The 15,525-nt window shown below is 42.9% G+C and overlaps 1 protein-coding gene across 1 annotated transcript; it reads right to left on the bottom strand.

Annotated features, from left to right (window-relative positions):
• Window positions 1-329: 329 nt before the first annotated feature.
• On the bottom strand, window positions 330-15,079 carry LOC117450565 (sterile alpha motif domain-containing protein 9-like). The gene is made up of 3 exons (XM_034088395.2): window positions 14,979-15,079; window positions 11,858-11,924; window positions 330-3,054 (listed from the first exon to the last, which is right to left on the bottom strand). The coding sequence occupies exons 2-3, from the start codon at window positions 11,859-11,861 to the stop codon at window positions 392-394; spliced, it is 2,667 nt and encodes an 888-aa protein (XP_033944286.2). The 5' UTR covers window positions 11,862-11,924; window positions 14,979-15,079; the 3' UTR covers window positions 330-391.
• Window positions 15,080-15,525: the final 446 nt, after the last annotated feature.

Genomic DNA, 15,525 nt, shown 5'->3' with positions numbered 1-15,525 from the left:
TCAATCAGAGGAGCAAAAAAACTATCAGTTTTATCCCCTTTGCTTATTCTGGCTCGCCTTAAGAAAAGTGCTCTCAAAGACGACAGATATTCTTCTCTTCCAAATCTGTGCTCAAAAAGCACACTCTCATGGAGCAAATCCATTGCTAAACTGCTTTGGGTCTGTTGGTTCTCCAAAAGTTGATGGAGAATTTCCTTTGCAACCAGTGGATGAATGATTCTGATTGATTCAATGTGTGTCTTCTCATCTTTAAGATGCAAGAAGACTAGTTTAGCCTGATCACTGAGTGATTTCTCAAACCCATGCTGGCGAAACCTTTCCAAGTGAATGGTAAAGGCAAGCAAAGCTTGACAATGGGACTGAGAGATGAAGGAGTTTTGGACGTAAGTGTTCAGCAGTGCAACATAGCAAATGAGGCGTGTGCCACAGACTGGCGGTCAATGCCTTGAAGCAAATGTTCCACAAAGTGTTGAACATATTCATCACTGAATCCTTCGCTCATCAGAACAAATGTCAAGATGAATTCAGGCTCATATCGTTCTTCAAGTACCTCACGTTTTCCAGCAAACTTTCTTTTCTCTTGAGCACTCAGTTTGTGGGTGACAGACACATTCTGTAATGGAGACTCCTTGCACTTAATCTCTGGATCATGGGATCGTCTGCAGCTCAACAAAATGAAACATATAGTTCCACATTGGATTCTCTTGTTGTTGGTGGCAACTTCAAGTTCATGCCTAAGATCATCTAGATATTCTTTGTCTGAGTCTTCAATTAGAAGAAGCACAGGAAGACATGTCTGTGGATCTTTTTCTTCATATTCTCTTAGCTCAACTGCATGTTGCGCAACAAGACAAGCTGCATATGAAGGCTTCACAACTGCACACCTTAGATCTTTCCTGGTGTTCCAAAGTACTTGTCTGGCCACAGTGCTTCCACCACTTCCTGGATGATGGTAGATGTTTATACTGTTCACCGGAGGCTGATCTACTTTTCGTTTCAAAGCGTCATTGAGAAGTTTGGAAACATCCTTATAAGCATCTCTTTCAATAACCTCTCCAACGTACTTGTGTTCAGCAAGCCAGAAATTCAACCACTTTACTGTCCCACCACGGTAAAACTGCTCTTCAATGTTTGCTTTTTCTTCATCAATGAATTCTTTGCTTGTTTCATTGCAATGATCGACACTTAGAATTTCCAGGGAATACATCTGTTCCTCTATGAGTGTTTCAAGAAGACATGTCCCTTTCACAAAGACTGGCAAGCGTTTGCTGGTAAGTGTGTTTAAGGGTTGTATTTGCTGGAGAGTTGAATCAATGTGACTCATCTTCATCCCGACGACACTGGAGTTGTCCACAGTTTCTGTTCCACATGACCCTTCTGCAAAGCTTTGCCACTTCTGGAAGTTTTTCTCTGATTCACAGATGCAGATGATGTCTTCATGGCCTTCCATCTTTGTGAAAAACTCATAGAAGGTATGCAAGAGAGGTTTCTCTACTGGTGATGTGAGAAGAAAAATGACCTGGAAGGTCCCCTTTGGCAAGATTTGTTTACAGATCAAAGACAAAGATTCCTGCAGGAAAGTCATTTTTGTCTTTATCCAAGTCATCTCATCACATTGAGTTTCATTTCCTTTGAAGTCAGACCTGCCGTTACAAAAGATCCAGCTAGTTTGGTCAAACAGATGCAAGTGGCTTGTGAATTCGTTGATGCTCATGTCACCAGATAACCTATAGCTCTGCAAAGAATGCATGTTTGCAGCGTGATGCTGAAGGTATTTACTGCAAAGACCTGATGTCTTTGACTCTGGGTCAAAATCAAACACACAGAACACGTTCATGTTAAGCAGCCAATCTATGTAGCAAAGGTCATTTGGGCTTAATTTGTTTGTCACAAATATGAACCATTTTTCCTTTTCAATGAATTTCTTCCCACTGGTCATTAGCACTTTGAGTTTCCTTCCGAGATCTTGGCAGAAGTCTGGGGCACTGAGGAACTGATTTTGTTCTGCCTCTTCTCTTTGAGCATCCCGATCTCGGACTCGCTGGTAAAAATCACTTAGGTCTTTGTCATTCACTGGTTCTGTTTTTGAACCAACCCTCCGCAGAATTGCTTCTTTCTCAAATTCTACTTTGTTGGTTGACTCTTTGAAGTTTGGGAGACGGACTGCATACACCTTGTTCTTAACAATACTTATTGAAGGCACAATGTCAACTTCTACCACATACCTCTTCTCTGTACTTTCTCGATCCAAAACCTCAATGAACCTTGGTGGCCGCACACATTGGCGAACATGCTCCTTGTCAGAGGAGATACTCCTCTCAATGTAGTCCAAAGCATCCACATAAATGTCTTTCTCTTGTACAGCGATACCAATTATTTCACCATGCACGTATCCTGTATCCTCCTTGCTATCCATTACGCCAAAGTGTATTGTGCCATTTGTTCTGATATTCATACAGCCAGTTGCAAATTTAAGGACCTCTTTGGCAAACTTAGCTTGTAGTCTTGTGCGATCCAATGTAGAGGCTTTAGATAAAGACTTAAACTCATGGCATGGAGATGTTAGATTAAAAGCGCCCGATTCAGGTTGCAGGACTCTGTTCTTGACATATATGAAATCAATCTCTTCTTGATCGAATGGTCTTGGTCTGCAGTCTTCCTTTGAAGTCAGGACACATTGCTCCTGAGCAGTTTGTCTCTCGACAGAGTCCTCTGTATTTCTTACAGAAGTCTGTGCTGGATGACCTTGAACTGCTTTTTGATTAATGTGTTGCTTGTCCTCCGTGTTTTTACCAGGGTTTGGCTTAATCTTCTCTTGAGGTTTTTGCTTTGAGTTGATGAGCTCATTTCTCTTTTGAATTATCAAATGAGCAGGCCCTAACTTCATGCCAATTTTTGTCCTCAAAAAGTCCTCATCCAGTGTAAGAAAGATTTGTCCATTTACTTCTTCCTCATAAAGCTTTTCTATGTACGGCTCCTTCACTCCAAGGGATCTAAGCCAGGTGCTTACTTCGGATTCAGTCCAATCATTGGGTGACGACTTGAGTTCGTCAGCTGTATAGAGTGGAAAGACAGAAAAAAGTAATAGGTTTATTTATAAATAACAGAATTAGAAAGGAATATATTTCCCTTTCACACTTCAGGGATATACAGAATGTACATTTTAATTTAAAAAACATGCCATTTAGCTGAAACTTTTATCCAAAGTGACTTAAAACACTTCTATACCGTAAACATACCTATGGGAACAATTTATTGTCCAAGGACATTTTGACATGTTGAAGGCAGGGGCTGGGGATTGAACAACTGACCCTCCGATTGGTAGATGCTTGTTTAGCAGACAGATTAAAAAGGAGGAATTTGTCAACAAATCCTGTGAAGGTCCAAAACGAAGAATGTGTAATTTTATATCCCTGTATCTCACGTTGTCAATTCTGCAATGAGTGCTCAAACATTCTTCTTTGTACCATACACCAATCAGGGATTTGTGACCTAGTCAGATCAAGACGTTGACTTGGCCAGATGTATAGGGACTTAGTATACGGAGACGAAACCGATTTCGAAACAAAGTCGATTTTAAAAAAGTCTTCCGTCCACATGGAACCGGCTCCAGACATGTGTCCATCCAAACGAAACCGCTCGAAACCGCTGGAGACGCTGTAGTACATATGCCGGGCCTGTAAGTGGCGCTGTACTTCCGCCACAAAATACACCAAAAGCAGCGAATAAGAACCCCTGAAGCATGGGCATAAGGCATAAACCAGGGGTGGGGAACCTCCGGCTTCTGGGCCGTATACGGTCCGCGAGAACATTTAATACGGCCCTCGAGGTAATTTATGAACACATGCAAAAAAAAATTAAAGAAATCTAGACCACAAAACAATTAAACGAGCGAGTGCCCGTTTTTCCTGGCCAAGGTCAGGGTCCTTGAACACAACACGAGCCTAACGTGTCATCACGTGGTATATGTCTCGTCTGACAGGGGTGCAGTTCTGCCAGGGAGCACCAGAACGCCGCTCTGGCACTTAGCAAAAATTGCAGTACCCAACTACCCATAAGGAGCCGTACACATGCCACAGTTTTGCGTGGCTGTGTCTTTAGCTGTAAGACCAGTGGCGATCTGTTCATCTGTCATACTGATCATACTGTCAATAACTTTGTTGATATTAGCATTTGGTTAGCTAGCTATGCTAACGAATATAAGAAGCTTTTTCTACAACCAGTGAGGTAAAGGCACATCTTTATATGATCATTATCAAAAAACAAGAGAACAAAGAATTATTAGAATGCCCCCGGACCCCCCTAGGAGGTTAGGTCCACCTCCCACTTAAATCATGTTCACATGGATAGGAAACTAAATACATTTGCACACATCTTGTGTCCATATCTTTCTGTTTTGGTGGTCATGCCACAACCATGCACGGGCATGCATGCGCGAATCATGGTAAGATATCTGGATTAAGAGGTTGCTTTTTCTTTGCACAGCATGAAAGAAAGGCGAAATGAATGGGCTGTGATTTTTGTTTTTTTAAGCAGAGGTTGAGTTCAATAATTTGTACGGCCCTCGGAGGATGTTGTAACAATTTAAAAGGAGGAAAAAGGTTCCCCACCCCTGGCATAAACAAACAAACAAGGTAGAAGATGGCGGATATTATATATATATAGTAGCGTCTGGAGCACGAACACAACCCTGTGATCCGCCATTGTTGTTGGCGAAACGCATCAGCAATGACGCAGGGTGAGCAGGAGAGGTGGGGAGAGGCGGGGCTATGGCATCATCGATTCAGAAAAAAAAAAAAAAAAAAATGGTATAGGGCGTACACACGGAGCCGCAAGCGTGTCGTCTCCAGACTTAACCACTTTGGGAGCTGGTTTCAAAGTTTATCGGTTTCGGAGCTCCGTTTCGGCTTCGTGTGGACGAACCGTCTATACCAGGGGTTCTCAAAGTTTTGATGAGTGAGGGCCAATTTAGGTACCCAATATTGGATTGAGGGCCGCCCAAAAAAACACGGAACACAAAATAATTCCAAAACAAATCCTTTCTTTATTGTACTAACCAATTACCGCAACTCGCGAGATGCCTAGTTGCCATGCAACCAGTAGTCTAGCAAACTTTCCACAAGCGGTCATTCATAATTTAGGAATGATAACCCAGGGGGCGCAGTTTTACCATTCTTAACCCTCTGGAGTCTAAGGGTATTTTCTCGATTTTTAGATGTTTTCTTAAATCACCTTTTAAATGTATTTCTTCTAACATGGAACCCCATGTGTTACATATCAAAATGTTCAGGACAATCTCTGGTCTTGCTATATATGCGTATTGCTCACCTTAGAGCACTGTTTGATGAGATAAGTAGCTCAAAAGCTTAAAATGTGAAATCCGATTTTTGGAAAATCTTCAAAACTCTTGTGAAAACACACATTTAGTCATGTGATCGAATTGTTTTGGTGATTTAGATTTGGTTAGAAAAGTCCTAGGATCACAAAAGCAGTGAAATATTTGAATTACACTGTATATAAATGTGTTATTCATGTCTAAAATGAAAAACATAAAATTCAAATTTTGAGTAAAATAGGTGTTTATCACTCTACTTTCACCACAGCAGGGACTGAGATACATTAGGACTGAATAATGACTTCATATTACATACCAAGGTTCATGTGATGTGTACAAATACAAATTGAGCATTCAACCTTTTTTTCAACCAACAATTTATTATAAATATGTTTTTTTCAACCAACTATTTATATAAATATAAGAAACTGGAAAATCTCACTATTTACAATATTGAACATCAGAACTTTCAACCAACTATTCATTATAAATGTCAAGACAGTGTCAAGATCTTTGTCTGTCTTCCAAGACAGTGGGTCTGGCTGCTGTGAAGATGGGGGTGATGGTGCATGGGCTGCTATGTAGGTGGGGTGTACAAGTGCTATACGAGACCCCCACGAGACCTCCTTGCTGGCTGTGGTGGAGCCTTTGTGCTGAGGTGTATCTTGACCTGGTGGCAGCCGCAGATGGAGGTGGAGGCAGCTGTAGTGATGATGGTCTGCTGGTCCTTGGTGGTGATGGCTCTATTCCTTCTCCCATACACCCAGACCCACTGGCAGAGGAGGTGGCACTGGTCTCCTGCTCTCTCCCAAATGGAGTTCTTCCCTCTTCAAGCTACCTAACTTCACTCCTTCCACCTTTGAATTCCATGCCGTCACAGTAACCCATCCTATACAATTAACCATTGTTGTTCTCTACCGTCCACCAGGCGCCTTGGGGGACTTCTTGGAGGAATTAGATAATCTCCTCTCACCAGAGATGGGGTCGTTACTAAAAAAAAGTAATATATTACATATTACATATTACTTTAAAAAAAAAGTAATATATTACACTACTTCGTTACTCTCTACATAAAGTAATTCGTTACTTTACTCGTTACTTTAGTCGCAGGGCCGGCCCGCCCCTCCCTGCAGGCAGATCACGCAGACTGCTAAAGTTTTAAATGTTCTCTTTAGTTCAGTTTCCATTGTCGCATTAGACTGATCCAGATAGCTCCTGAATGTTTTCCTATCTGACCGTGGCTGTCCTCTGTCTCCTGCTATCTGTATATGTTGCGCAGTCTATCTCTGCTCACGCTGTTGCGTCAGCGTGTTCTCCTGCGTGTTGGCCATGTGTTGCACTGGAGCCAGACTGGAGCACACCGAGCACGTACGAACTGCGCATGCGTGAGTGGCAATAACTCTCCTTGCATTCAAAACAGGCAACAACCGGAAAACAGAGAGAAGAACAGACTACGTGTGTGATATAAATAAACAACAGCTATGTGCGTTAGCTTCACCTTAGCATGTGTTCTTTGCAGGTGTCTGTTGAGGTTTGATTATGACTGATTTTAGAAAGTAACGAAGTAACACGTGTCGGGGCAATGTTAGTAACTGTAGTGTGATTACTGAATTATAAAAGTAACGCGTTACACTACTCCGTTACCGACAAAGTAATATTATTACAGTAACGTGTTACTTTGTAACGCGTTACACCCAACTCTGCCTCTCACACATCCCTGAAACTGGCCCTCCCGCTGTACTTCTCGGAGACTTCAACCTCCAGACAGGGAAGATAGCTGAACTAACATCTCTTTTAACCGCCTTTGCTTTCTCACTGTCTCCACCCCCACCAACTCATAAAGCTGGCAATGCCCTTGATCTCATATTCTCAAGGAACTGCACTACTTCTAACCTCTCTGTAAACCCGCTCCACACATCCAATCACTTCTTCATTTCATTCTCTTTACCCCTTTCCAAACATAACAAACTAATCTCTTCTCATCCTGCACCTGTCCGCCGTAACCTTCGTTCTCTCTCCCCCTCTACCTTTGCCTCATCAGTGCTCTCAGCCCTCCCTTCCTCTGACTCATTCCAACTCCTGCCTCCAAACTCTGCTGCAGAAACTCTCCTCTCTACTCTCTCATCCTCTCTCTGTCCTTTCACATCTCGGCAGGCTTGTCAGTCCCCTCCTGCTCCCTGGCTAAATGACGCACTGCGTGCTAATAGAACCGTCCTTCGGGCAGCAGAGCGGAAACGGTGGAAATCCAAACACCATGACGACCTCCTAACCTATCAGGCTCTCCTATCCTCTTTCTCTGCTTCGATCTCTCAGGCAAAAAGCACGTTCTTTCAAGATAAGATCCAATCTTCCTATTCCAATCCCAAAAAACTATTTTCCATCTTCTACACCCTCTTGGACCCTCCCAGAGCCCCTTCCCCCTCCTCCCTTTTGTCAAGCGACTTTGTTAACCACTTTGAAAAAAAGTTTGATGATATTCGCTCTTCTTTTTCTGACTCACCTTTACTCACCGATGGGTCACCAGACCCTCCTTCCACCCACACACTAACCTCCTTTTCCCCTCTCTCTCCAATGAGGTTCTTACCCTCATTACCTCTGCCCGTCCTACCACCTGCCCTCTGGACCCTATCCCTTCAAACCTCCTTCAGACTATCGTTCCTGATATTCTACCGTTTCTCACCCATTTCATCAACACTTCTCTAACTTCTGGTCACTTTCCAAACAGTCTCAAGGAGGCAAGCGTAAACCCTCTCCTAAAGAAACCCACTCTCAACCCGTCTGATGTTATAAACTACAGGCCTGTGTCTCTCCTCCCGTTCCTGTCTAAAACACTTGAACGCGCTGTCTTTAAACAACTCTCCTGTTATCTCCATCAGAACAACCTTCTGGATCCGCACCAGTCTGGTTTCAAGGCAGGTCACTCCACAGAAACTGCCCTCCTTGCTGTCACTGAGGAACTGCACACGGCTAAAGCAGCCTCCCTCTCCTCTGTCATCATCCTTTTGGACCTGTCTGCTGCATTCGACACGGTGAATCATCAGATCCTCCTTCGCACTCTCCAAGAACTTGGAGTTTCAGGCTCTGCACTTTCCCTCATCACCTCATACCTCAAAGACCGCACCTACAGGGTTACTTGGAGAGGGTCCGAGTCCGACCCTTGTCAATTAACTACAGGGGTCCCTCAGGGCTCTGTTCTTGGTCCCCTCCTCTTCTCCTTGTACACAAACTCGCTTGGATCAGTCAATAGCCTGCATGGTTTTTCATACCACTGCTACGCTGACGACACCCAATTAATTCTGTCCTTTCCCCGCTCAGAGACCCAGGTCATCGCACGCATCTCTGCTTGTCTAGCTGACATCTCTCAGTGGATGTCTGCTCACCACCTCAAGCTCAACCTTGACAAGACTGAACTGCTTTTCCTTCCGGAAAAATATTGTCCCACTCTTGACCTAACAATCAACATCGGCACCTCTATTGTTTCCCTGACTCAGACTGCAAGGAATCTGGGTATGACCCTAGATAACAAACTGTACTTCACTGCAAACATCGCTGCTACAACCCGCTGCTGCAGATACACGCTTTACAACATCAGGAGGATACGTCCCCAGCTGACCCAGAAAGCGACGCAGGTTCTAGTCCAGACTCTTGTCATCTCACGCCTAGACTACTGCAACTGGCTGGTCTACCTGCATGTGCCATCCGACCTCTGCAGCTCATCCAGAATGCAGTGGCTCGTCTGGTCTTCAACCTTCCTAAATTCTCCCACACCACGCCGCTCCTCCGCTCCCTCCACTGGCTTCCGGTAACTGCTAGAATCCACTTCAAGACAATGGTACTTGCGTACCATGCTGCGAATGGATCTGGCCCTTCCTACATCCAGGACATGGTTAAACCGTACAACCCAGCACGTGCACTCCGCTCTGCATCAGCCAAACAGCTCGCTGCACCCTCACTGTGAGGGGGACCCAAGTTCCCATCAGCAAAAACACGTGGATTTGCTATCCTGGTTCCAAAATGGTGGAATGAGCTCCCCATTGACATCAGGACAGCAGAAAGCTTACACACCTTCCGGCGCAGACTGAAAACTCATCTCTTTCGACTCCACTTCGAGCGATATAACTATTAACAAAGCACTTATATACTAATAAAGGACTGGCTTATCTAAAGCCAGTAGAGTAGCACTTGAAATGTTTTTGCTCTATGAAACCTGATGTACTTATATGATTCTGTTTTCTTCAAGTTTGTATCTTGTTGGTCGAACGCACTTATTGTAAATGTAATGTTTAATTGTTTTTTATTAGCATTTACAGTATTGTATGTTTTTTCTGATTGTATTTACTTTTTATTTAAATTTGTTTTTCGGGTGACAACATCTTTCCAGGGACTACAGAGGAAAAATACCCTATGGCGAACTGATACATTAACTGAAATGTATATTAATGAGCACTGTCCCTGTTGAAATAAAAAAGTCACTGTCAATACTTGAGCAGCATGCATTATTAGGAATTACAATTTATATATATATATTAGGGCTGTCAAACGATTACAATTTTTAATCAGATTAATCACAGCTTAAAAATTAATTAATCATGATTAATCACCATTCGAACTATGTCCAAAATATGCCATTTCTTTATGTATATTGTTGTGGGAATGGAAAGATAAATGAAAGAAGGCGGATATATCCATTTAACATACAGTGTATGTTTATTGTAACATTGTTATGTGTGTCAAAATGAAAGACAGCCCACACACCGATCAATCATCAAACCGTGGGGTCTTATTTCATTACGTGTTGATTTCTATTAACACGTAATGTTGTATCGATGTATATAGTGTACTACCGCAAAAGTATTCTCCGTCGGGACTTCCTGCAACAACACCACGCCGTTATCGTGATTCCGATTGGCCAGAAGACATTATCAAAGATGTTCTATTGGAAAGACGATCACTACGTGACAAAAGTTTTCAAAACCGTTTCTAGTCTTCGGTATTTCCAGACAAGTGACTACTGAAATCAATCTTACTAACTGCTGTCCGTGCAATTTACTCCGCGCGAGTTGGCGGACTTTATCATCATTTTTCATGGTGGGCCTAAGCCATTTCTTGGTATGGCTGTAGCCTACCCCAGCGCTGCCACTGGTGGGATGTATGGGGCGGGCCATTCTGCGCATGCGTTAAATATTTTAACTAGGGCTGTCAGTCGATTAAAATATTTAATCGCATGATTGTCCATAGTTAATCGCGATTAATCGCAAATTAATCGCACATTTTTTATCTGTTCTAAATGTACCTTAGAGGAATATTTTTCAAGTTTTTAATACTCTTATCAACATATGAGTGGACAAATATGCTTTATGCTAATGTTTATTATCATTTGAACAATGACAAATATTCTCATGAATATTCAACACAACAACCTCTGAACATTATACATATTCGCCTCAATTCAACCTGGAACCTCTCATACAATACAAATTGTGTGTGTGTGTGTGTGTGTGTGTGTGTGTGTGTGTGTGTGTGTGTGTGTGTGTGTGTGTGTGTGTGTGTGTGTGTGTGTGTGTGTGTGTGTGTGTGTGTGTGTGTGTGTGTGTTGGAGCTATGTGCAACTCAAGGCATATGCTCGAACGGGAGCTGCCTGGACGCTGCAATCATGTTGCGCACTATCCGTGCTGAGTGTGCTGACTGTTCATACAATGTCCCGCTGTCTGGCTGCCTGCATAAAGTCAAGTGCTCGGCGCAGTTGTGGCGAAATGTCGCTCCTCTGTTTTCATTTAAACAGCTCCTTATATCCGTTAGCGCAGCTAGCTAGCACCAGATGCTAACAACAATGCACGTAAGGTCTCGCTCTCTCTCGCTCGCTCGGGCCAAACATACACACACCCTCCCGGTCCTGCCGATGGCCAGTCGGTGCCTGCCGGTGAGCGTGGAAGTGTGGTCTGCCACAAGCGGGCGGCAGGAGCGGGGCTGTCAGCATCAGCGGGGCTGTCAGCATCAGCTTGTAGATGGTATTTTAAACTCGATGCGCTCTGAAACTACGGGGCGGCCGAGGAAAAAAAATACACATGCGTTAATCGCGTTACAATAATTAGTGCCGTTAATTTTTTTCTGCGTTAGCGCGTTATTAACGCGTTAACTTGACAGCCCTAATTTTAACGCAATTAATTAAAAAAAATAATTACCGCCGTTAACGCGATAATTTTGACAGCATTAACATATATATATATATATATATATATTAAAATAAAACATAGTGCTGAATGTGCTAAATGTTTAACAAGCTATGTAATCTACTTATTTGTCAGTTGTTTGGTGAGTTTAATACAGTTCATCAGAGCAATACTATACTGTCAAAGCATTTCTGCTGAAAACCGCTGTCTGCTGCACCTGAACTAAGGTAAATGAGAATGACCAATGAAATTAAAACATGCCAAATATACATGAGAGACAATGCAAGGTGAGTAATACATGTGGGTTTCCCACTTGACCTCTTTCATTTTATACACAATCCTTTTCACTCACCCATGATTTTCTTTCTCCTTTCTTCAGCACATTCTTACATTTTCTGTTTTCTTTTATTACCTTCCATCTGAAAAATAAAAAAGGTTACATAGTTACTTTCAGCACATTATCACCTTGACAAGTATGGTAAAAAATAAAAACAGGATGATGTTCTCAGTGATTATTGTTTAATGAATGTAAAAAAAAAGGCAATACATATAATAAAAAGTAATAATTGTATAGCCTACACAGAGTTAACCGTTTGTAGAACTTCATTAGGAATTTGCTATCTTTTCACATTTAGTTGCAAGAACATGTACTTGTTCTATTTAATCTTTGGTAATTGAGCAAGTCCTTATCAAGTGTGAACTTGTGCCACAGTTGTAAATATGCAGTGGTGTTTGTTTGTAAATCATTTAGTATAATCACACTAATTCTGTAGCCTCATCCCAATACCCTCCTCGACGACTCCTTTCCCTCACTCGCGTCCCTTCCTTGTGTCTTAGCTCCGCCTCTGTAAGATACGAGCGAGAGACACGAGGAGGTGACGCGAGGACAGAGGAGTCCTCAGGTATTAATTGGGATGTCCTCCGTGTGTTCTTCATTTATTGAATGTGCAATACCAGACAAGTTCGGAGATCAGTGGGCGGAACCTCTGAAATGTAGTCACTGTACTCAGAAGATTATTTTTGTGGGTACAACACCCCCCCCTTTATATTGGCCCATTCCCAAACCGCCCCCTACACCCTACCCCTCCATTTGCGCGTTCACGCGGAGGGTCCACTATATTGAGGGCTGTTCCAAAGCAACGAGTGTGGAGCGGTGTGGAGGGGGAGTGGGCTATCAAGCCCTCAAACAGCGAGTCTGCAGCGGTGCTGACTTGAGACCGGTCTCTACCTGACCGGAGTCACGCTGTGTGTGTCCGTCAGGAAACACGCTGTTTACAAGTAGTTCCAGCAAACATCCACTGATAAATTGCGATGTTAACAACCTCATGATAACCTCATATGTTTTAACTTAGGATCATACCTGTGTTTAGTCTAGAAAAAGGTAAATGTGTGCATTTTATTATAAAGTTGTGTATATTTACAGACCGTTGCAAAAACTAAGAAGCTTATAGACATCAGGTTTAAAACTAAAAGAGCTTTGAAACACAATGAAAGATGTTTGGAGTTTTATTTGAGTTATTCATTTAAACTTTTTGTCAAAGAGATGCTGATTTGAAACCGTTGTTACTTTGAAACATTTCCTGTTTCTGCCGGAGAGAGGGGAGGCCGTCCCAAAGCTTGCTGCTGTATTTACTCCCTCCATCTGACAGGAGGGAGCCTCGTTGAGCTGCGAGTGTGGCTGCAGACGGAGTTCACTCCATCACTGAGGGGTAGGGTCGAGGGAGTGGTTTGGGATTGGGCCTCACTGTTTGAGGGCTTGATAGCCCACTCCCCCTCCTCACCGCTCCACACTCGTTGCTTTGGAACAGCCCTTACCTCATTCACACCAACGGTGTTTCAGGGCCAGTTCGGAGCTGGAGCTTGAAAAGCACCGGGTTTTCCTGTTCACACCGCAGCAGAGCAGCCTCTTAGCTCCGGAATCCGGTTCATTTCGAGCACCAAAAAATTGTCCGGCCAGAGCAAAAGCACCGCATACGTCACGCTTACGTGGAGGCGGGGGCAGATCAACTCCTGAACAATAACAAAAAGCCGGCGTTTTATCCAGTTTGTACACAACGATGGAGAAACTTAACAAGCAGCAGTGGTCCACTGAAGAGACCTACTGGGAATCTGGTCTTCCGAAGAGGTACAGAGAAAGATGGAGCACAATCGGCCATTGTTGTTGTTGTCGGTGTCAGCTGTGAGGGGTTTCCGTGCGGTTTGGCTTTATGAAGCAGGCACGCAAACGGTTACGTCATGACGCAAACAATGACGCATTGACGCAGCACCAGTCGGACTCTGGGCAGTGTGAAAAGAGCCGGAGCTAAACCGAAGAACCGGTTCTGAACCTGAAATGCTCTAGCACGGAGCTTGAACCAGAGTTGCGTTGGTGTGAGAATAAAACAAAAACTTACAAATGCCCAATCGTGATACATACCATTTTATTTTCAAAATAAATCAGAATGTCCTGATTTTGAGTGACTAGATGGGATGTCCTGCTATCACCCTGAAGTGAAATGAGTCTTTGATACTGGACAGTTTTTGTTTTATTCTCATCTTAACACAGAGGGATGATTGCTCATATATGAGACTTCAAAGGTCTTTTATTTTGAAACTGTACATCAGAATGTCCTGATTTTTCTGAGTGACTAGATGGGGTGTCCTGCTATCACCCTGAAGTGAGATGAGTCTTCGATACTAGACCGTTTTTGTTTTATTCTCATCTAAAAACAGGGATGATAGCTCATATTTGAGACTTCAAAGGTCTTTTATTTTTGAAACTGTACATCAGAATGTCCTGATTTTTTCTAAGTGACTATGGGATGTTCTGCTATCACCCTGAAGTGAAATGAGTCTTTGATACTGGACAGTTTTTGTTTTATTCCAGGACTCTACCGTAATGCATAGGATATTCGCGCACTGCAATATCACGTGCGGGCTGGCTTGACTAGGTTTTCCCGAGTGGAGGCTGGCTTGACCGCAGTAGGGTGTAGGGGGCGATTTGGGAATGGGCCTCCGTCACGGAGGGGTAGGGTCGAGGGAGTGGTTTGGGATTGGGCCATTGTGTCCCTCACGTTTCCTCTTACCTTTTTGGAAATGTTCCACTTGAGTGGAGTCACTGTGAAGGATAATACATGTAATACTGATTTGTTATATCTGTTGTCAGTGATTAAACGGAGATCGTCTAAAACTGTATGCTGGCTCGGGTCTCATCCATGAACAACGTAAAACACAACGCAGAGACCGCGTAACGACAACGGTTACAGTTGCACAAAACTGTTCGGGAAAATGTCCATTGACCATTTGAGTCAATGTTAAAATATTGATTAGAACAGCGACTGTACAAGACTATTGAGTTCAACTGTACTCAAGAAATGGACTGCATAGTTATAGCTTTTCCAGCCACCTCTTAAAGTGCTTTTTCATATATGAACATTCAAACAGTGGCAGAGGCTGCCATATAAAAATAATAAAAGGGGGTGCATTGTTCTTACCTCGGATGAATAGCCCACAGAAAAGCAATCGGCCGCTGTCCTTTTTCTCAGTGAAAAATGTTCAGACGATGTTGCAAATCACGACTGTTATATTCTGCTGGGCTGCACCCACTGCGCCTGCGCAGATCACCAAGTTTCGTTTATCAGGAAATTAGAAAATAGCAGACTGCATGCGACATACACATCTTCTAATTATTATACATCCATGATACACACACCCTGTCAATTGGATACCATACAGTCAGACACATTAAGATTAACCCAACATTTGCGAATATAATGTAGCGCAGTAACACTTTCCTTGCTGCTACAGGTGACAAACGCAACACTATTTGTTTTATATTTAGATCAAAATCCTCACATTCGAGTTTGTTAAGTTAACACACTAACCCTATAATGTTGATATAGTATATTAAAAAGTAGACCTAACATGTTCTTTTGCACTTCTTAATGAGGGGAATAAAGGGGGAACTCATTTCAAAATGACTATAAGCTAATTCCATTCCTTTTAAAGCAGTATTTATTTTAAATTGGTCAACCTTTGTTC

This window comes from Pseudochaenichthys georgianus, chromosome 8 (assembly GCF_902827115.2).
Source record: "Pseudochaenichthys georgianus chromosome 8, fPseGeo1.2, whole genome shotgun sequence".
NCBI lineage: Eukaryota > Metazoa > Chordata > Actinopteri > Perciformes > Channichthyidae > Pseudochaenichthys > Pseudochaenichthys georgianus.
Note: the sequence above shows the minus strand (reverse complement) of the source record. Positions and strands in the feature narration are given on the sequence as shown.